The sequence below is a fragment of the Musa acuminata genome, chromosome BXJ3-6 (genome assembly GCF_036884655.1).
Source record: "Musa acuminata AAA Group cultivar baxijiao chromosome BXJ3-6, Cavendish_Baxijiao_AAA, whole genome shotgun sequence".
Classification (NCBI taxonomy): domain Eukaryota; kingdom Viridiplantae; phylum Streptophyta; class Magnoliopsida; order Zingiberales; family Musaceae; genus Musa; species Musa acuminata.
The window spans coordinates 30,284,709-30,308,227 of record NC_088354.1 but is presented as its reverse complement, the minus strand read 5'-3'; the positions used below and the strand labels follow the sequence as shown (position 1 = coordinate 30,308,227).

The 23,519-nt window shown below is 40.1% G+C and overlaps 2 protein-coding genes across 2 annotated transcripts; both read left to right on the top strand.

Moving 5' to 3' along the window:
• Positions 1-1,657: 1,657 nt before the first annotated feature.
• Positions 1,658-9,365, top strand: LOC135640767 (BTB/POZ and MATH domain-containing protein 1-like). The gene is made up of 4 exons (XM_065155502.1): positions 1,658-2,340; positions 5,018-5,366; positions 7,013-7,289; positions 8,948-9,365. Exons 1-4 carry the CDS (start codon positions 1,895-1,897, stop codon positions 9,124-9,126), a joined length of 1,251 nt encoding a protein of 416 aa, XP_065011574.1. The 5' UTR covers positions 1,658-1,894; the 3' UTR covers positions 9,127-9,365.
• An 8,021-nt stretch (positions 9,366-17,386) lies between these two features.
• LOC103988909 (GDSL esterase/lipase At1g54790) lies at positions 17,387-23,162 on the top strand. Its single transcript, XM_009407590.3, has 5 exons — positions 17,387-17,757; positions 18,821-19,021; positions 20,399-20,565; positions 20,891-21,161; positions 22,780-23,162. Exons 1-5 carry the CDS (start codon positions 17,523-17,525, stop codon positions 23,046-23,048), a joined length of 1,143 nt encoding a protein of 380 aa, XP_009405865.2. The 5' UTR covers positions 17,387-17,522; the 3' UTR covers positions 23,049-23,162.
• Positions 23,163-23,519: the final 357 nt, after the last annotated feature.

The window sequence follows — 23,519 nt, the reverse complement described above, 5'->3', positions numbered from 1 at the left end:
ATTCTTAAAAAATTGTTACTAATACAATTTAATAAACCAATAACATTATATTTCTAAAACATAATCAGGATGAAATAGTGAGCACATGCAATGAGAAATTAACATGTATGCCTTATTATTTACCAATGTAATCAAGTAAATAATTTCTCGATAAGAATTTACTTATTTATGTCAATAAAAATTTCTCAATATCAAGAACAAATGAGATTTATTTTTAGTATTATTAGGAAATATTCTGGCAACCATCATAATCCATCAGCTTATCACCATCGAGAAGTTGACGCGAAAGACACAATGCCCAGGTCCTCACCTCCACAATCGACAATGGAGCAACAACCTGTCGACCATCGTAGATTATAATCCAAAGGAGACAATATAAATTGGTTGTTGAGGGTAGTGGTTCTCGGACGATCAAGTCGACCTGCGCCTCCCGTGGTTTGTCACCCGTGAGAAATTATTCGACTCAACCCTATCAACTATCAGGGCTTATAGGCAATACCCCTCATCATCCTCTATCGACGATGCACTGTTCGAGGTCGTACAAACCAATCCCTCACATAAATGGGTTACAAAAGATTGTAAGAATATGCTGCTCATTGGATGTGATCCATTCCTTGATTTTTCAAGTATAAAAATCGATCCCTCATACCTAAACAAGGACCAAAAGTTAGACCCAAAAGCCCCTACTATTTTTATTTTATAAAACTAACTCGATCGTCAAAGAGGTTGAGTCAGAAAATCTTTCATGGTTTTGACCTTTGTTGTAAGACCCTCGAGGAGACGAAACTTACCCAACCTAGCCTCGGAATGATCTCGGAGGCTCAAAGATCACTTCGAGACCGCTCCTACTAACTCATACTCGACACTAACCACCATAAAGACCTATCAAGACAATCTTATACCTTCGAGATAAGACTAAGTCGCATCGATTCCCAATCCACGATGTAAAAATAGTAACAAAGTATCGAAGATGATTTTAAAATGCTTATCGGTAAATGGTACCACTCTCTGTTTGTATAGGCTTACGTCAACAAAATTATAATGTCACCTTTTTCCAAATGACTAATCTCTCTTTTTTATTTTGATAAGTACTAATCTCTCTTGAATGTGAATGAAATGACTTTTCCATCCGTAAACTTCCACCAATCTTGCAAAATTTTGCTCGTGCGAGTTGATCAAAGTATTAAGGTAAAAAAAAAAATTTCAAATCGATAAATATTTTAATTAAACAAGGTAAAGTCAAATACGACATAAAATATACGGAGTTATTAAATCACTATTAAGATGGGCCCGATGAAAAGTCCAGCCCGTTATAGCCTATTGGTCTCTGAAGTTTATCATCGCAACACGTAAAGTTTCTAATGTACGTCACCAAACACGTGAGAACATAAACGAGGACGCATCCCATGCTCGTTTCCCTTGCGAGATATTCTTCTACAACGTTCTTTTCCCACCAGTAACGTTTACCCGATAACGCGACCGCCCGTTTACTGAAAACAACGAGGGGGGGTTGATGAGACAGTGACTCATTATGGGCCCCACCCAATTATCCATTCACAGGGAAGGTGGGAAAGAGGGTTGCGTCGGGACGGGTACAAGAAGTATCGCCCTTCGTTCTATCCCGACGGCTATTAATTGCCCCCCAACCTCCTCTTCCTCTCTCTCGACCGACTTCTACCCTCTCGACCTCGATAGACGCTCCCTTTCCCTTTCCTTTTCCTTAGCCGTCGTCGATTCGAACCCTAATTTCGTGAGATCGCAATCCCCCGATCTCCCACAGCAAAACCCTAGGTCCGTTGGGCTTCAATTGATTCTGCCTTCCTCGGCAATTTCTCTTTCGCCGGAACCCTAGATCGATTGGGGCCGCCGATCCAGTCGTTCTGAGCCCTTCAAGATGGGTAGCGGCAGGGTATACAGAGGAGGCACCTCCTCCCGGACGTCCTCCTCGTCTTCTTCCCACCCCTCGGCGCCTAATCAGCCGCCGACGGAGACGGCGTCGACGTCCATCACCGACACGGTGAACGGCTCCCACCACTTTAGGATCTCCGGTTTTTCGCTGCTCAAGGGGATGGGCATCGGCAAGTACACGGCGTCGGACACGTTCACGGTGGGGGGCTACGACTGGGCCATCTACTTCTACCCTGACGGGAAGAGCTTGGAGGACGGCGCGGCGTACGTGTCACTGTTCATCGCCCTCGCGAGCGAGGGGACCGACGTGAGGGCGCTTTTCGAGCTCACGCTGCTGGATCAGAGCGGGAAGGAGCAGCACAAGGTTCATAGCCACTTTGGGAGAACGCTGGAGGGCGGTCCTTATACTCTCAAGTACCGCGGCAGCATGTGGTGAGTTGGGCTGGCGTGTCGTGTGAATTATGCTTTCGATCGTTTCTTTCTTGTTGGATAACTTATTTATGATTCTTGGGATGGTTTTAGTTTGATGTATTTTTTCTTTGCTTTGGGATCTTGTAGATCGTTCTTAAATATGCAGAACACATCTTAATAAAATTGACATAATTAGTTTCTAGGGATAAGTTTTTTTTTTCTTCTTTTAACTAGGCTATTGATGAGTCGTTAGTGATTACCTTGGTTGTGAATTATAGTTTCATTTATTTAGTTGGTATCCGAAGAAGATGGCTGTCTGAGGGTGGATGTTATCAAAATGTTAATTACTGAATGAGGTAGCAACATAAAAGAAAGGATGCGTTGATTCTTGAACTGATTAGTGCATGGTGAATTTGATCGATTTTATTTGTTCACTTGTTTTCTTATTTGGACTGTGTGCTTGGAAATTCTTGCAGTTCATGGTTCTGTTTGAGGCATCTCAGTACTTGCGCACTTCATTCTTTTAAGCTCAAGCTATGACCAAATAATTGTTAAGTGAAAATTTTGTCTTGATGGTCATGGATGTTGAATTTTTTCACTGTAAAAGATGATCATGAGTTTAAAAAAGTAATCCTTTACTTTTTGAAATTCTGACAATGTGAAATATTTATATTCACATGACTTACAGGTGAAAGTCTGTTCTGATATAGGAAAAAGTGTGGTTTACCTGATTAACCTAAGAGGTGTTTGCAAGTTGGAAGGTTCTAGTAATCTGTTCATAGATTATATTTTTTTCTGTTCGCTTTGACAATATGCCCTTGTTTACAGGTGAAAGTTGGAAGGTTCTAGTAATATTTATATTAGTTTCTGTTCACATTGACAATATGCCCTTGTTTGAATTTCTCTTCACTTCGCCAGAAGTCCTTGATATGTTTAAACTCCCACTATACTAGCGTTTTATTCTTATCAGTGTTAATGCATTATTTGAAGAAAATTGATATGAATAATGTGCTCTGTTATATGATTCAACATCTGGCTTTTTAGTAACAATTTCACAGTATCAGTTTATCAGTAGAATTTAGTTAATGATCATGGTCTTTGTTGTTAGGACTGATGCCTCCTAAGAGGTGCCCCTTTCATTTGAGCTGAAGTAGGGGCCTCCAAAGAATAAACCAAGGAAAAAAACTATCACTGGTAAATTGCAGGAGATTAATGTAAAATTAAAAAAATTTCAGTCTTGACCTTCTTTTAGGGTTCTTAGGCTTTCTTTACTTATACATTGTCCCATACCCAAACCCTACTTTGATTCAGATAATTATTAGGAGTATTTTGTTGCAAATATCTTATCTCTCTGCCCCCCTCACCCCCTTCTTCTTCTTCTCTCTCTCTCTCTCTCTCTCTCTCTCTCTCTCTTTTATTTACTCACATTACTATTCTGAATACCCATCCTCTGGGTTTTCTTAAGCAAAAACAAAAAAGAAGGCTTAGGCCCTTGTCTGGCTCTATTGGGAGAAGTATTCATGGCTCCATCAGATTAGGCTTTAGGTAGATATGTTGTAGGTCATCATGGAACATGGTTTCCAAGGTCATATGACATGCAAGTTGTGGCTGGGTGCTGAACATGGGAACCGGTGCAACACAATGCATTGCTGATGTAATGCTGGTGAGGTGCGGAGAGCGAGGATTGGTGTTTGTTATAGACAATCAAGAAATTTGGTAGGAAGGATTCAAATGCATAGGAAGTTTTTGACCCTTTTGCCAGTCTTACCAAGCTTGCTAGCTGGATGTTTTTCATTGTTTTTATAATATGATATAATTCAGTCAGTTTTAAGGGTTTTATGGTTCTAGTTGAACTACTTAACATTAGCATATTTTGGTGATCCATTTAAAATAGTAAGAGTATGCTATTTGATAGCTCGTGTTGCTTTGTGTGGAAAATGTGTGGTAAAATCTGGTGGTCTCACTAATTGTCTGATCTACTTATCCTTTACTCAACAATTTTATTGGATAAGATGTTCTTGTCCTTTATCAGTTTCTGCGTGGAAAATGTCCATGGTTATAAATTAGGGAGCATTGATTTCACAATGACCTAATTATGTTCTTGAATAAGATTTTTCTTAATCATCCTCAGATGTCCTTGTACTTAAATTGTAGAGAACGGTAATGCTCATAAACTGAGTTACTTAATATTAGTATTATTGTCATCATAATGACTTAATTATCTGCTTGATTAAGATTTTCTACCTCTTAACTCAAATGTTAAAGATGGTAATGCTAAAAAATAAGTTACATTAGCGTGAAGTTGGTTAGGTTAGAAATTTTTCCTGAAGTCTGTATTAAAGAACTATTCCATCTGAATAATTTTTGATAGACATCTGAAAGCTCCATATTAACAATTTGAAGCTTCTTTTAGGTATTAATGTCTGGCTGGCTAAAGATATAACTAAGTCAAGCATGATCAGTGTTCGTTTTGTCAATTTTCTCCTTTTTATCATTTCAGATAATCAATGATACATTTTTTTCATCTTTTTCAAGAGAGAGCTTTTAATAAGTTAACATGCCATTCTTTTAAGGGCATACTTACATTTCTTTTACATGTTCTGCAATATAGCACTATGTGAATTTTATACAGGAATGCAATAATTTATACTATGAATGCCCATTTACAATAATATTGCATTTGTTGTGAATGATGCAGGGGTTATAAGCGTTTTTTCAGAAGAAGTGCTTTAGAGTCATCAGCATATCTTAAAGATGATTGTCTCTTAGTTAATTGTAGTGTTGGCGTTGTTAGATCGCACACTGAGGGACCCAAAATTTATACCATTGCAGTGCCATCTTCTAACATAACTCAGAATTTTGGCCAGCTTCTAGATAGTGGAAAAGGAACCGATGTAAGTTTTGAAGTTGATGGTGAGATTTTCAATGCTCACAAATTGGTCCTTGCAGCTCGTTCACCTGTTTTCAGGGCTCAACTTTTTGGTCCGATGAAAGACAGGAACATGCATTGTATAAAGGTCGAAGACATGGAAACTCCAGTTTTTAAGGTAGGGTATTTATGCTTCTTAATTTGGATTTGGTGTTGTCACATTTTGTGGTTCAGATTCTTTCGTCATTTAACTTATGCATTATGGCTAATTTGAATTCTTGTTTACTGGATTTCTCTTTTCCCCTTTATTTAAGAAGTTATTGTAGTTTCTTTACTTCTTTTGATCAAGTTCAAGCTCTTTCTAGGCCTTTGGTTAATGGAGTAAATGCTGTCTTGTTGCACGTCTTAAATTACATACATAGTAATGCCAGTTTACTTCAGTGCAGGCTTGCCAGTTGTCTCTTGGGTTTGTGGCAAGCCCCTTTATCCAAAAGTTACCTTGAGCGACAAGGGAATAACTTCTGAGGTTAATGTCAAAGTTTCTGTTGCTCGTAGAAGCTTTATGTTTTGATGAAGCTACCTATGATAGTGGCATCATAATTTGAGGTTTAAGGTTGAACTTTATATATAGTTGCTACACAAAAATGACGGTTCTTCTCAAGGGCATGAATGAATTTTTGTCTTGATAGGTTTATTGATATTCACAGTCTGCACAGATGAATTACCATATGACTGCTTTTCCTTTGGATCTATGTTAAGAAGGAATATGCAATTAATGATAAAGTTATATAATTTACTTCGTCAAACATTATCACCTATACTTTTCTATATCATTTGGGTGAGTTCACATAGTGATTGGCTAGGCCGCTTTCTTTCTTTCATACTAGGTATTTTTTCAGGATTAATGCAAGGTAAGATAGTACCATTGCTGAAGCTTATGTCTACATTTATGCCACTTGCAATACTACACTTGATTGATTATAAAGTTATTATTTATGTTACTGTTGACACTTCAGAAGGGTTTGATACTCCTATATTTTGCTGTTAAACCAAGAATATACTCATCTGCACTTTTGTCTGCCTTGTGTTTGGTTATTTCTATGCTAATGAGGTTGACTAAAGATGACATTGTACTATATTGCTGTAACATGGGAAGTTTCCTTAAGATGAGTTATGATACAAGAAAATCCAATTACACAAGTGCTTTCTGATGGATCTTGTGTTTCTTACTTATCATAATCTCTCCCTAAAAGCAAGCGCAACACTAAAATCCTATATATGACATTTTTCTAGTTGATTCTTTTTTTGTGTGATATTGGTTGGATGAAATACTTTTGACATACAAGACAACATAAATTTTATTCACAAGCCTTATTAAGTGACAAGAAAATTTAATCAATTTAACATGATCACCATTGACAATGACATAATCATTGTAGTGCATAGTTTGTTCCTTATTTTCTGTGCAGCATGCATTTGTGTGGATAACACTGAAAACATATGTTCGACAATGATATCGTACTACACAGAATATACGCGTTTTGTGTAACTAATTTTCATACAATCTTGGGCTTGCCATCTTACTGTAGGCTTTATCTTCATTTTTTAATCTTTGCATGCACAAGGATTTGCTATATGTGATTTATAATTAATTAGACAAAACTAATGATTAATAGTTTAATACTGTGTGCTACAGTGAGAATGTGGAATCTGTGTATATCACATTTGTTCCTCATGCACGTTAGTATTGTCATTCTCTTTGTAATCATACCAATTGAGCTTTTAACAACTTAAAGCAAAATTTGCATATTGTTGTGTTTTCAGGCTCTACTCCATTTCATATACTGGGATTCCCTACCTGCCTTGGAAGAGCTAGCTGGTCTGAATACAAAATGTGCTTCCACTCTAATGGCTCAACATTTGCTTGCTGCTGCTGACCGCTATGCATTGGATAGGCTTAAAATACTTTGTGAAGTCAAGCTGTGTGAGGATGTCGCCATAAATACTGTGGCCACTACTTTAGCACTGGCTGAGCAGCATCACTGTTCTCAGCTTAAATCTGTTTGTCTCAAATTTGTTGCTTTGCCAGAGAACTTGAGAGGTATGACTAGTATTCCTCTGCTAAATGTATTCTCATGGTGACATCTTTAGGACAAAAAAATTAAGGACTGGTCAAACACAACATGGGTGTCTATTATATATCATTGCACATCTGTCACCTGTTTGTTCCCAGTGCTGGTTTTCGATCAGCAAGGTGTGGCATGAACTTCAAAGATAATTGTCCATTGGAGTAATCATTTCCACAGGAAGATGACATTGCTCTTCTTTGAAAGTTCTGCTTTCCATCTCTTAACTATAAGACTATTTTATTCTTACAACACTGGCTTTAGTTCTTTCAGCAAAAAAACTGTGTATTTTCTAATTTATGTGAAGATTAGTATATGCATCTAAACATCGGTAATAGGATATTTGAATGTTTTTGCTTGAATTTTTTCAAGCTATGTACAGATGATTTTTTTGAATCAAAATTCACAGTACGTTCTGCTATCATGATTTCTGAGGATCATGCTATACAAGTGCTATATCTGAAGACCAATGTACTGTTACTCGAATGACAAATGTTGTGAATGCTTGTTACTGATCAGCGTAGCTATATCAATCGCCCTAGATGTCAATTCATATCAATCGCCCTAGATGTCAATTCCAGAATTGTATGGTGTCTATTAAGTTGTTTTCCTGTACATCTTCCTCCTTGACATCTCAGCGCTTTACTAAGAGGACATATCGTGGTCAGGTTCTCATTTTCTCTGTTTGCTTATCTGTTTTCAGTAACCAGACAGTATCGTCTTGCTTTCGATGTCTGTTCTCATGCATTGGCACATCATGATTTTGTTTCTTCTATCTGCAACTCTATGAAGCGCCGAGTGTTAGATCTAAAGATGACATTTGATTTAATTGTCTAGTCATGTTGATTCTTGCTCACATATTGGGTGATATTTAAGCAAACCACTGTACTGTTTCTGTTGTAGTTTATCCTTATTTCGCAGCATAACTGTAAATTGAAATGATATCACTGTAAACTTGTCTCTGCAGAAATGTCTCTTGCATTAAACATATAGTTGATTATTTAACCAGATTCAAAATATTTGTCGATGACCTGATCTCTTTGGTGTTTTGACCTTGAGCAATTCTACAAGATATAGTGGTTTTATCTCTTAATAGAGCATAGGGTAGTAGGCTGCAGTCATAGTTAACAGGTTAATTGCCATTTATACTCCTTGTGATCTTGCTGAATTTGATTTTGTTTGTATGGTCTTTCTGGTGATATCTTGTTCTTAGTATGCATTGTCTCTACTCTCAGGTCTCAGTTATTTCATGTAGATGGTGAACCATCTAATGCATGTTAACATTGATCATGATGTTTTCTTCTTAACATTTTAATATATTAATTGGAATATGGCAGACATTATATTTGAACGTCTACCTATGAAAAATTATCGTGTCTGATCTCTGATCGCATCTTATGTGATTGCCATGCGAAAGTGCTGTATAGTAGGCAGTCTAACATGTGACACGGGTTTTGGGGTTCACAAGAAAGCATCTCTCTCTGCTTGTAGGAATAACATTGCATATGTTGGCTGTACTTAAATCGGCATTCGTGCCTTGTCTGCCTGTGTAAAGAAAATCTCAACTAGTATCTTAGATAACTTGTGTTACTAGACCTAACTGTTTTTTTTTTTGTTCTAATGAATTGTGCAGCTGTGATGCAAACTGAAGGATTCGAGTACTTGAAGGTCAGTTGTCCATCTATTCTGATTGAGCTTCTTGCACTCGTCGCTAGGATCGGAGAAAATTCACTAACATCCAGCGTGTATTCAAGTGATGCCCTCCTTGATGGGAGTGATGCAAATGGAAGACGGGTGAAGCCCCGGATATGATATTTGCTGCAACAGCAACAGTTATTCCATTGATGAAAGTTCATTGCTTCCTGCCCTGTACTTGTTTCTTGTCAAGTTATAAATATCCTAGTTTGAAAATTTTCCATGTCCATGTGCCTTGTATTGACTACTGTCAGCAGAACTGAGCTAAGGGTTTCCTGCAATGTTGTACCATGCCAGAACTGAGGTTGTGGGGAATGAACTTGCGTGAATAATTGTGGAGCGTTTTTTGGTCGTCATCTTCTTCTGTTCGTTTATAGTTTTGCATTGGGTAGAATCAGACAGCACTCTGGCTCATCTCTTAACTGGCTGCATCAGTTGGACTACCTCTCTTGCTTTGGTGACAGTAGTCCCGCCATATCCTCACTGAACAACGCAATGCTTGTGGTACGTGTGTAACGCTTAACCTCCAGGGCGGGAGGTTGTGAAATAGCCTTGTGTGGATAATTGTGTAGCATTTTGGATCATAATAATTTCGTTTTCATTTTTATTTAGTCTCTTGACTGGCGATTTGATTACATTAGCTGTAATGGGGGGACGCAGAAATATCTGAGAAATATAAGGTCAACTATTAAGAGGTCCCTTGTGCTCAATTTCTTTTTCTCCTCGATCATCCAGTTCCTGATTTCGTTATATTCAAAACCAACTGGTGGAATGTTTTGACGGAAGTAATATACATATCTGATCTTGGACTCACCAAGGCAAGTGTATCCTGTTGTGGATGGTCAGTTTGAAAAATGAGAGGAATGATTTATTGTGGCCTATTAATATTTACACTATGAAACGACCACAGTAAAAGAAGTAAGCATCAATCTTCCCTTCTGTAAACTAAGTTGGGATGAAAAGATAGCTTGGGAAGAAAGGGTATATATATATATATATATATAACTGGTCTTAAATAGATTAGCAGAGAGGCAGATAGCGTATTAGTAGCAATAAGAGAAGTAGAGACCAAAAACCTTATAGCTCGATTACATGGAATAGTGCAATGTCTGTCGGTTCAATGGCTTAATTGTCAGTTCGATTCCATTCTCTTTACAACCAATGCCCATGATGTTAAACAATTAGTTTGATGATGACCACAAGTTTACCCAAAAACCAAATTTAATACCTTGCAAATACAAAGGGCCCAACTGTCATGGACTTAGCAGGTTTTGTCTAAGTCATGCGGTACCATTGCGTGTTCGTCCACAAAGATCAGCTTTCCCAAAGCCTCCCATGGTCCCTTAGGACCCACAAAAAAGAAAACAGGTTAGAGAAAACGTCTCACTTGGGATCCACAAGCAAACATTTCCAAAAACAACACTTCATAGACAATGCAAATTACAAACAGACTTTACAAGCTCTGAACAATTGCACAACAAAGGGTCAAAATGGTCCACTACAGATCGAAAATCTCTCACAAGTGTCCACATTACACAACCTTTATTTACAAGCCTAAAGCGACCACCAAACCCAACTAAAATGTGACTATTAAGCCTTCGGTCATCCCTCTACATGCTGTGCAAAGCATGAACATACCAAAAGACACGGACATACATAAGCATTATATCAAACATCCTGTTTAGATGTTTGTCCGTGATATTCTCCCTCACTTATTCCTTCGACGTCCTCGTCGAAGCCTTTCACCGACACTACAACTCCTCGCATTTGCTAAGTCTTCAATCTTCTGCTCCAGCTGCAATGCACCTCTTGGCTCCCAGCTACCCTCCGTTGTTGTTGTTGAGTAGTCGAACTTTTGATCCTTTATGCTGTTTCAACTCGCCAATGACTTTAACTCTAGTGTAGGGTTGGCTGAGTTGTGTTGATCCTCGTTGATTCCTACGGATCCTCTAGATGAAGGAAAAGACCATCCTTATTATGTGCCAGTCTCTCAAATACCACATGCTGCTTGAACTGGGTGGATGCTTGTTGGAGCTTTAACGAGCATCGCCTCGTAAACTTTCGAAGTTTTGAGTCATTCCTCCACAAAATTTGTCCATCGACTCTTCTTTCACTTAGTTGTCCATTTCAAGTAGGTTCACATCACTTCCGCTTTCGATTGACATTTCGTTAGGAAATGAAGCGGACAATCTATTCTCAATAGCACTGATCACCGTTGGTGAGGTTTCGATAATTATTGTCTTCTATTATCTTCGAAGGGTCTTTGAACCCGTGCAAAGCTCCTTTGCTAGATAGATAAGAGAATTGGGGTACTCGGTTTTGCCTATTCTTTTAAGAGTTAAGAAGGCAAAGGTTACTTGACTTCGCCCCCCTTCTTGAGGTTGTACTTCATGCATCGAACTGGTTACTGGCCTTCACCTGCTCTTTGCTCACACTTTTGAAACACTTGAAGTGTTTGCACTCCTTGCGTTGAGTTACTTACTGTGATTCACCTTCTTAATGCTATCGAACTTCTGGAATGCAGAAAGTTTTCACCCTAACTTGGAGTAATTCTCTAATAGATTTGGTTGCCTCTGGGATTGTACCGTATTCTCCATTAACCTTGCCGCCTACTCCATTGAGTAGCAAAGGTACAGCACCGCGTACTGCTTGCTTTGTTCCTTGGTCATGCACTCTTACTTGACCCGAAGTCTTTCACTTTCGGCTATCTTGATGAGAAGCTCATTGACATCGGTCTTACGAAGTTCCTTGGCCTCTGCCCTTCAGCCTTGTCTCGATACTTAGAGTTTGCCTCTGCATGCTCCACCTCCTCATCTCCTTTCACAATCAAGCGCTCTCCCTCCATGAGAGCAAGGGATCACTGACTTTCACAGAAGTCCCGCCTCTGTGGTACCATGGCGCTGCCATGCCCATGGCCCTACTATCCGTCGTCTCGCATCTGCATCCCTTTTCTTCACGATCAATAGATATGTCTCTGTGGCACTCCTCCGAGTCCACATCCATTCTAACTAATGCTTGATTTTGGGTAGCTAAGTCCCTCTGGACTCGTCGTCGCTTCCTCGCCCCTTTCGCCTGCTTCAACACCTCTGTGTTATCCAAACAGCTCCCTTTGGTCGATGGAAAGACAGACTGTAACTCCCATGCATGGCCTCTGCCATCACCTTGTAGGATTTGCACCGATTCTATTTTCCTTAGCTTCCTTGGTAGCAACGTTCGCTTACTCGACCTTGTCCTCTGACTTGCCGGGCTCTCTTAAGAGAATATGGGCTCTAGAGCAGTCTAACTCTCCAACTGCTTCGATCATATCTCTACATGATCAAGTCTCTCTCATAGGACTCACTGGTACTTACATTTGAACTTTTCCCTTGGTGGAACACAACCCCCATATGCTGATGACCAAGGCTTTCATCCGATGCAAAATTCGATGTATGCATGAAAGACCTGCCTTAGTACTATGGCTTTCACTCCGTGAATCCATAGCCCTTCTTGTCGTCGTGTTATTCACCGAAGTAGAGCTTCCAATAGCTCCCGATCAGACCTTCGTATGATCTAGTCTCTCACGGGACTATGTCGTGTGTATCGCATTGTCACGAACTGTTCCACTATGATCCGCAACACCATGTCGTCTCCTAGTGATATCTCTATTACATTCTGATCCTTGTGGGATGAACTCGAATTGTGATCCCTCCATGTGTGGCCACTGCCAATACATCGCAGGGTCTCTTGCACCTTCAATTTTGTTCGCTCCTTTGGCAATCGACCTTCATCCACCCACTCTTGGGTCACACTTAGATGAAGCACCGCTCTAGGACAGTCTATCACCTAGTAGCTCCCGAAGTCCATCGACTTCGCTGTAATTAGTGCACCATTGTTTGGATCCTGGGCCTCTGCCCCTACCAACACAATCTTTGCTGTGCACTGCTTCCTTCATGACAACTTGAATGGCAACACTGTTGCATCTTCTTCAAGAGTACCCGCCTCCACGTCATCTTGCCCCGTGCCAAGGCCTTCTGAACCCAACTTCGCCTCCGCAAGTTGAGTCACCTTAGTTCCTCTATCAAATGCTTCTCCGAGATAAGGTGCATATGCCCAGAAGCTCCCTTCGTCTTTGGCACCATGTAAGATGAGTCCGCTCCATCAGAATGAAGGACCCATGGAACAACATGATCCTACTCTTGCCTCTGCAAGAGTTCATGTCCTTGACCTCTGTCAAAGGAAAGCACTGTGCCTCCGCTCTATGTTTCATCTTCTATGCTGGCTCCCTTCATGTGGCTTGGGTACTTCGCCAAGTTATACCGAAGTTGCTTCGCTCTCGTTTTTGTATTGAGTTGATGGTGGCCTTCGCACCCACCATTCCACGGGTCAGCCCTCCATTGAGTCCGATCTCCATATCAGCTCCAAGTATGCCTTCATTTGTGTTGCTTTGGGTCGCTCCCTCACTTGATCTCGCAATGCATCCACCAATCCATTCTCTCAAGCGAGATCATGCGATAACTCCTCGCCGCTCGCTCGATCTATTGAGCTTCGTGGAGTTGTTATTTGTTGAGGTACTCCTCCTCAACATGTGCGGTCTGTTGTACATGATTCTCCCTCTGGTGAAATCGGGATCTATCCCTCCTGGATAACTGTCCCGTTGGAGCAACATCTTTCTTTGTTTCGGAGACCACCATCCCCTTGGACTACTCCGATTTACTGAACAAACTATGCATTGTTCTGCCTCCTACAAACGCACTTGCTAAATTACGACTCCACGTCAATACTGTTAGGATCGAGAAAACTAAGAGGGGGGGGTGAATTAGTGCAGCGGAAATTTTACAGCGATTAAAACCGAAAGCTGCGTTCGTTCGATAGAAACTATTATGATGCAAAAGCTGATTCACAGTTTGTATCTAAGTGCAGTTTGCGTCTAAGCGCAGATTGCGTCTAAGCGCAGTTTGCGTCTAAACACAGTTTGCGTCTAAACACAGTTTGCGTCTAAGCGCAGTTTGCGTCTAAACACAGTTTGCGTCTAAGCGCAGTTTACGTCTAAACGTAGTTTACGTCTAAACGCAGTTTGCGTCTAAGCGCAGTTTGCGTCTAAACGCAGTTTGCGTCTAAACGCAGATGACAGTTTGCAGTTCTAAATGAAATCAAGACGTAAACGTAAACTACACAGAACCTTGTTCGTAAAAAAAGTGCAGAAGACAGTTTGCAGTTGTAAGTGAAATCAAGAAGTAAACGTAAACTGCACAGAACTCATTCGTAAAAGCGCAGAGAGACAGTTTGCAGTTTATAGATGGAATCAAGACGTAAACGTAAACTGCACAGAATTCGTTCGTAAAAGCGCAGAGAGCAGTTTGCAGTTTGTAAATGGAATTAAGACGTGAACGTAAACTGCACAGAACTCGTTCGTAAAAGCGCAGAGAGCAGTAGCTATGTAGGAGGTTTGCAGTAATGATAAAGTGCTCAAAATAAACGCAAACCAGAGATTTAGAGTGGTTCGGTCAGTCTTGACCTACTCCACTTTTGGCTTCCTCCACCGATGAGGTTACCGACGTCAACTAGAGGCCTTCCTTCAATAGGCGAAGGCCAACTACCCTCTTACAAATTCACTCCTTTTGACGGGCTTAGGAGACAACCCTTACATATGTTTTCTCTCCTCTCTTTACAACTCAAACTTGAAGAACAGAAGGAGGAGGAAAACTAGCAGTTTTGAGCTCTAAGAACCACTGAAAAGATCAAGATTTCGGGTAAGTTCTTGCTTTCTCAGTGCTGAATGGGTGGGGTATTTATAGGCCCCAACCCAATTCAAATTTGGAGCTCAAAACGATCAAATCCCGGAATTCCGGGATCAGGCGGTTGCACCTCCTGACTGGAGAGGTTGCACCGCCTGGCAGAGCTCGAAGACCGAGCTCAAGCGGTGCCACCTCTCTGTCAGGGAGGTTGCACCGCTCAGTCTTGCTCGAAGACTAAGCTCAGGCGGTGCCACCTCTCTGTCAGGGAGGTTGCACCGCCCAGTCTTGCTCGAAGACTGAGCTCAGGCGGTGCCACCTCCCGGCTGGGGAGGTTGCACCGCCCAGTCTCGCTGGGAGGCTTAGCCCAGGCGGTGCCACCTCCTGGCCTGGGCGGTTGCACCTCCTGGCACTATTCCAGATCACTGGTTGGGCTCCAAACTTGGCCCAAACCAGTCCGAATTCGGGCCCAATTGGCCCAAGATTAAGTTAATGGGATCACCTCCCATTTTCCAACTTAATCAACGTGCTAACTACGATTAGATCTAAGACAATTTCTGCAGCTTTGCTTCGGTGCGTCAATCGCTTCTTCCGGCGAGTTTCCGGCGAACTTCCGTCGATCATCCGATGAACCCTCGGTGATGCTCCTGCGGACTTCCGGCAAACTCCTGGACTTTGCGACGATCCACTTGGCAAGTTCCGACGAGCTTCGCTTGGCAAGCTTCTGGACTTCTCGGATCTGTTCTCGCAGAACCTCCGACGACCGTCCGAACTTCTGTCGAACTCTCGAACTCCCAATGTGATCATGAACTTGACTCCGGCGCAACTCCTGCTGCTTGTCTTTCTTTCATCGTAGTTAATCCTGCACACACAAAAACAAAAACTTCGATCGAGACAATTAATCCTAAGCAATTAATCAAGTTGTCCGGCATGTCATTGGTCCCTCGACGCTTCGTCCGATTCTTCGGCGCATCGTCCTTTCCTACAGCCTATTGCCCAATTGGCCAGTTGACTCCGCAACTCCGATATCCTTGGCATAATACCCGCTCTTCTTGGCCCGATGCCCGAGTCCACAGCCTGAAGCCTTCTGTCGATACGTCGACCGATCCACCGGCCCGACGTCCAATCTTCTGACATGTTCCTCCGGCACAACATGATGTTCCTGCTTTAATTGTCTCATCCTGATCGAAGCACCCTGCGTCACTCAAAACGCAGATTAAATCATAAACATATATCAAGGAGTTTCATCATCAAAATACGAGATTCAACAAATACAGCCCCCGCTGCACCACTCAAGGCCTACTAACATGCTGAACTCGCTGCACACTTCAGCCTCCTATGGACGTATCCTTTATATGCCGAAGAGAAAGTTTTAATGCTCTATGGCGTCGAGTTTCGGTTGCCTTGGGATGGCAATGAATATTCCATTGTCCGCATACAAGCCATGCACGAGTACTGAATTCCCCGAGTTAACAATTCCCATCACCTCTATGAGCTTTGCATAACTCTTTTGGTCGCTGAGCAACTCATTCGATCTTGCATGGTCTCATTCTGTACCAAGCATTTCGCTTGCCTTGAGCACCATCAAGTATAGTTGTCAACGTCGAGCTGTAGCTCAAACTCAGCCATCCCAACCTTTGTGCGCTCTACATTCTTCCAAGCTTCTTGTTCTCGTGGTGTCTCTTACGCGAAAGGTTGGCCATTCCTCTGAATGCCAATCTCAGATGTTCGCTCCTCCGAGCGACTCCTTTTCCCTACATCTCCATACCCGTTTTCCCCTAAACGGTCGTGCGTATGCTGACTACTCTCAACGCAGCCCCGCTAGGTTCCAACGTTTGCATGAGTGTTTCTATGAGTACTTGTCCCGTTTTGATACCATTTGTCATGGACTTAACTGGTTTTGCCTAAGTCGTGTGGTACCATTACGTGTCCGTCCACAAAGGTCAACCTCCCATGGTCCCTTAAGACCCACAAAAGAGAAAACAGGTTAGAGAAAACGTCTCACTCGGGATCCACAAGCAAACATTTTCGAAAACACTTCATAGACAATACAAATTAAAACAGACTTTACAAGCTCTGAACAATTACACAACAAAGGGTCAAAATGGTACATTACAAACCAAAAATCTCTCACAAGTATCCACGTGACACATCAACAAACCTAACTAAAATGAAACTATTAAGCCTTCGACCATCCCTTTACATGTTATGCAAAGAATAAACATACCAAAAGATACCGACATACATAAGCATTACATCAAATATTCTATTTAGAAGTTTATGCGTGACACAAAGGTGAAATTTTTTTTCTGACCCAAAGATAAATCCCCTCATCAACATCACCAAAATGGAGGAGAACCCTTACTTTTCCCACCGTCCCAACCAAATCAAACAATAGCTTCCAACATCCGTGTTAACACAAATAAAAGTGTGCGCGTATCCAATTACCACTGTATAAGTCAACCAAAATCCCATCTTCATTATTTACCTTTTGCAAAAGTAGACAATGACCTTCATGACATTTATGTGTTGCTTCAATCTATCAACTTGCCTAATACCGTATCAACCGTAAAGATATATCTTCATAAGACCAACTTCCCTAATAAAGATATCTTTATTCCCATTGGCGACATCGGTCATTCGCATGTCAACGTCACGCTTACGCTTCCGGTAAGCGTACCCATCGCACCGTAGGTGGTCTGCGGCAGCAGTCGGCTCATATCAACCCCACCTCTCTTTCTCCTGTAGCTCGCAGCGTCACATCCTTGTTCCAACCCTAATACCAGCTCGCGGCGTTCGCCGATGGCGAGTCTTGCCTCCGTCTTCTCCGCGATCTGCGTCTCCCTGCTCCTCTCACCGGCCTCCGGAATTGACTTCGACTACCCGGCCGTCTTCAACTTCGGGGACTCCAATTCCGACACGGGTGACCTCATCGCCGCTGGCATCGGGGACCCCCTTCTGCCGCCCAACGGGCGGGCCTACTTCTCCAAGCCGGCTGGGCGGTTCTGCGACGGCCGCCTCATCATCGATTTCCTCAGTAAGTTCTACTCTGTCGCCGAATCTATGACCTTTACATTAGGGTTTCGATGAGCTGGCTTCGCCTTTCTTTTTAGGGGAATACAAGCAAAATGGAAGGAATTGATGCATTCCAAGGACAAGATAATTATGATAACATTTGACTGCTTATCCAAACTCTAATTCGACGCTGAAATGTTGGAGTTGGGATGGTTGTTCTGTCGTAATCTGGTGTTTAGAAGTCTGATTTCAGGTTAGTCATAGAGATTTTGATTGGATCACCATAAATCTCACATGCTTAAGCTAAATGATCTAAAATATTTATAAACCTTGACACCCCCTCTCGCGCATTCAGAAAAGGCCCAATATATTAATGTGTTTTGACGATCCTCAACAATAGAAGCCACTGCTACCTTTCAGCTACTTAGCCAAGAAGAATTTGCAACTCATCAACCAGTTCAGCAACACAACTAACATGATGGAAGTTTCACCCTTTTATGGAGAAGAAATTTCAGTTTTTTTTATAGGCTTTAGTATCTAGGAAATGTCAGCCAGTTCACTGCTGAGTTCGTTAGGAATTCCAAGTTTGGTAAAATTACCAGGCAAGGTTTTATATACATTTGAGTGCTAGAGACATTATGTAGTTCAAATTGAAGCATCTTAGAGGAGAACACACTGGATAAAAAAAATTGGGCAGACTTATGGCCATGTTCAAGATCAGATTGGTGCGGTATATGACCCATACGCTAGGATCAATTTGATGCTCGATGAAGCATGAAATTTTAAATATCCATAATTTTTTTGAGTCATTTTAGTTTCATAGTTGCTAATTTTGCATGCAATTTCATTGAAGCCCTTCTGTAGTCATCTATTGTTGGATAGTTTTGCCACCAACTTTCATTTAATAAAGTATTGTTGTTGATCTTTGCCCGATTATTGACCAAACATAGGTTGAGTGTCCTTGGTTAATGTTTCTGAATTTATTTTTCCCATCTGGCTATATTAGATTTTATACTGCAAGATGTATTCTTTGTACACTGTATTTTGTTGCTTCATCTTATTATTTTACATTCTTAGTGCTGCAGTGGATGCTATGGATATGCCATTTCTTAATGCGTACTTGGATTCTGTTGGTGCACCTAGCTTCCAGAAAGGTTGCAACTTTGCTGCAGCTGGGTCTACCATTCTTCCAGCAACAAAGTATTCAGTCAGTCCATTTTCCTTTGGCATCCAGGTTGCTCAATTTTTTCGGTTCAAAAACCAAGTTCTTCAGTTACAGACCAAAGGTACGTGCAAGTGTTCTTAACTCTTGCACCATAACCAACTGATTATCAATACATGCTGGGTTAACATATTTCAGAGACGCTGAAGTTTTGATTGGAAAAACATTGCTGATTGTAATAGGCTAGTAGCTGTGTAGTTTCAATCATAAATTAATATCATTCTTCTTGCTTTTTCATTTTGTTTGGTTGATATCCTTGTGTCCATGATCAATTGTTAGCTGAACACAGTGAATAAGAGATTTGGTAAAAAGAGAAATTGAATGGATCCTTTTTTTAGTTACATCTATCTTTAGTGGAACATTAAATAGACGAAGCGAAGGCCTAAGAAACTAACTTTCTAGCATGTTCAGGTCACCAAGATTTCTTAAGCATTTCTGCATCTTTTAATTTTTCATTTGCAGGCACAACAAGCACAATTAAGAATGTGACAATTGTCATTAAATGAATTGTGTTCCATTATCCATTAGTTAATTGAGGTATGAAAAGGTATCTTATAAACTTTATACATAATGAGCAGGTTTCTGTAGCAAGGAAGTCATATATACAGTTCATACACATATTTTAGATTAATCGAAAGAACAGTAACATCAAGTGCCAAATGCTCAAGGATGGCTAATTCTATTGAACTCTGCCAAATCTGTTGAATTTATCAAAAAATGTCAAATTTTTGGATAATATTTTAGCAATCAGTTACAAGTGACGCTTGACGTTTTACTGTGGGCAGCTTGCAAATCTCTTAGTGGATATGACTTGGAACATAATTCTCAAATTTCTAAGAAGTTGAGGAAACACACACTTAAAGAAGTCAATCTATCTCTAAGAGGGTGTTCCTTTCTAGTAATCAAATTATGTTTGGCATCACAGGTTCTTTAAGTAAAACTTTTTAATTTAGCTATACAGCCAATAGTACTTGTCATTTAATTGTTGTTGCATGATTAAGTTTTGAAAGGTTTTGTCTGAGATGATAACTATGTCAATTTCCTGCAATCTTCCTGGTGGACTAGATTTGGAAAACTGGTCCAATATCATGGTCAGGTGGAAGGTTTATTCAACACTTTCCTAAATCAAATCAATACATGATTGCTTATTTATTCTAGGCATTTATATCCATGCACATTCTTTTGTTAGTTGACATAGCTACATTTTTGTAACTTCTAAAAGAAATATTCCTTTTGTGTGATGAGTTGCAAATTGCTTGCTTTAACATTCTGTTGAGTCCTTAGAACCTTTAAGCTCTGGGTTTTGTAGGTTTGAGAGCAGAAAGAAAGAACTATCATCAACCCTAAATACAAACGCATAGAATTTGAAGTTAGTAATTTACCTAGCTAAGCTGCACTGAACATGGGGCATAACAAGCACTTATTTTATAATTTCTTGCAGGCAAAAAGATCAGGAAATCCATTCCTCAAGCGGATTACTTTGATCAGGGACTTTACATGTTTGATATTGGCCAAAATGATCTTGCTGGTGCCTTCTATTCAAAAACTGAGGAACAAGTCATTGCTTCTATTCCAAAAATATTATCAGAGTTTGAAAGTGGATTAAAGGTGCCATTTATTTTCTGTTTATATCAAGAACTTAATGAAATAATTAATAAAATAATTGTTGTCAGATAGTAGTTTTTTTTATTATGTGAAATGGTCTAATACAGGAGCACTCTTTTGAGATTGTATCATTAAAATTTGATTTTGAAGTTAGAAAAGCTAGTCTTATCTCACTAATCAACAGTTAAAGCTATGAGAGTTATCGATTTATGTACTTCATTTTATGAGTTCGATATGCTTGATCTCTAAGGTATATGATGTAGTTTCTCTACAGTAGATTCTTGTGGTTGTAATAGTTTGACCTAATCTTCTGTGGTTATGCTTCCAGAAATTATATGATCAAGGTGCCAGGATATTCTGGATTCATAATACTGGTCCACTTGGGTGCTTAAGTCAAAACATAGTCATTTTTGGTAAAGATCCATCAAAACTGGACAAGTTTGGATGTGTGAGTTCTCACAATCGAGCTGCTAAACTTTTCAACATACAGCTTCACACACTTTGTACAAAGCTGCGGGGTGTATTTGCTGATGCAACTATTACCTACATTGATGTGTTCACCATAAAGTTCAACCTCATAGCGAACTTTTCTCGATATGGTATGCAGAAAATTTCTCTTTCAAATGCGGTTACTTGTATTGAAGTTTTTTTTATTGGAACTTGGAAGTTGATTCAGGAAATAATTACTTGCTATGTCATCTGGCGTCAGTCCTTTGAGATGACCTGTTGTTATAAGGTTATCTCAGTCCTTTCATTTTGGTTTTCTTGATTTTTTATTTCTGTTTGTCCCATTTTTTTTTTGCAAAAATGCATGGACAATTCTCACTTTTGACACGCTTCGAGCAAATGATCTTTTATGAATGTGAGCTAACTTGATGTTACCTAGTGAAATAAACACTGCTGGAAATGATGAAACCAAGGAATGAACTAGGAACTTTCCTCCACAACCTGTTTCATACTGGTCTGGGTGAAACGGAGGACATTGCTGGAAATGATGAAATTGTATCTACATATTGTACACGAGTAAGTTATCTTGAGGAAAGCAGTAATGCCACCTAGGGGTTGGGACTATATGGATAGACTCTGCTAATATTTCCCATAGCTAGCACTACTTCCCTTGTTTAAATCACGGAGAAGGCCACCAAAAAAGTGGACTGGGATTAGAGTGTAAAACATGGACACAGATGGAGGAAAACAAGTTCTACCTGCTGCCACATTGTGACCCTTGTGAAGTTAACTCTACGGTGGAAGTATGATTACATAGAGATGGTGGTACCTTTATATCTTGGTAAAGAATCAAACCTTAAACCAGGGTTTTGAATACCGGTCCGTACCGACGTATCGTGCTATGCTCGGTATGGTACGTACAGTATGTATTGTCGGTATATCAGGGCATACTGACGGTACACCCTAAAACCTTTAAAATATCTCCACCTATCATGCTAGAGCGTACCGATCAGTACGCTTCGGTAACGATTGAAATTTGGGGCAGTACTGGTCGGTACGCTTCGGTACCGCCTGATAGAGGGTGATCCGCATATTGGTATCCTCTTGGATTGGTATGTATCGGGCGGTACATATCGAAATTGAGAATCCTACCTTAAACCACATTTAACATTTTGTAGGAAAGGAGGCATCACATGTAGTCTTAAATATTTACTAGGAGAGGTCTTAACATTATGCGAGCTATCTGAAAATACACTCAAAACGGATAACTGCAATGAGCCACCAGAGACAGTGTAGGATAGATGATGCCAACAGAAACATTGTGAAGAATTAGATTTGACACTGTTTTGCACCATTAGGGAGAGATTCCACTGCTTACAAAATAAATTTAGTGGTAAATGTCTGAATCTAGTGTGATCAATTATTACAAATGCATTAGTAGTTTGCATTCAATTTTTTCTTGCTTTATTCAACTTCAACTTTTTCCCTTAGCCATCTTAAATGCTTCAAAGGTGCATCTTCTTGTGCGTACCAAATGTGATGGAGGCCTAGGAATGTATGATCCATCCCAAGACAAACTTTAACAGTCTCTCTTAATGAAAGTTGATACATACAACACCTAAATAATCTGTGATTGGTATTTGCATTCTGGGTTTACCTCATGAACTAACTCCTTATAGTTCCAAACTATATTGTATTTGATTCTGTGCTATACTTTTATGTTACATTTCGATTCAAACAATTTGTAATTTGCTTCACAATATTTTTCAGGATTTGAGAATCCAATTGCTGCATGCTGTGGATATAGCGGACTGCCATTGAACTACGATCCTCGAATCGCTTGTGGACAAACAAAGGTTCTGAAGGGACGCTCAGCAACAGCTAAAGCATGCAATGATGCCACTGAATACATCAATTGGGATGGCATACACTATACAGAGGCTGCAAATCTTCATGTATCGTCCCAAATACTCACTGGGAGATACTCCGATCCACCATTTGCAGACCAGATGCCGTTTGCTCTCAAGTTGAAGTTTTAGTTACACTGTTTTCACTAGATTTCAATGTATAATGTTCATTATCAAAAGAGTTGCATGTCAACCAAATGTAGATATATACAAGTTACATCAATATATGCATGTTTATGTCCTCTATTCTTGCAAAGCAGTCAAATTTCTTGTGGTTAGAGATCATTGTTATTTTGTGGATTCACATTCTGAGGCTTGTAATTAGTAAAAGAGTAAAATTGCTTTTTACTTGATTAGAATGTTGCTTTAGAAAATTATTGAATATATATATATATATATATTCAATAAATATTATATAATTATTATAAAAAAATTATTTGTGTATTATTTACAAAGAGTAAGTGAGGAGGATGAAATTTTAAATCTAGAATTTTATGATAAATAATTAAATTTTTTATCAATTAAATTAGAGTTATCATGGCAAGTTGAAATCGCCAGCTCCGGTTAATATTACTCGTCTCAAAATCTACACCCAAAATTTCC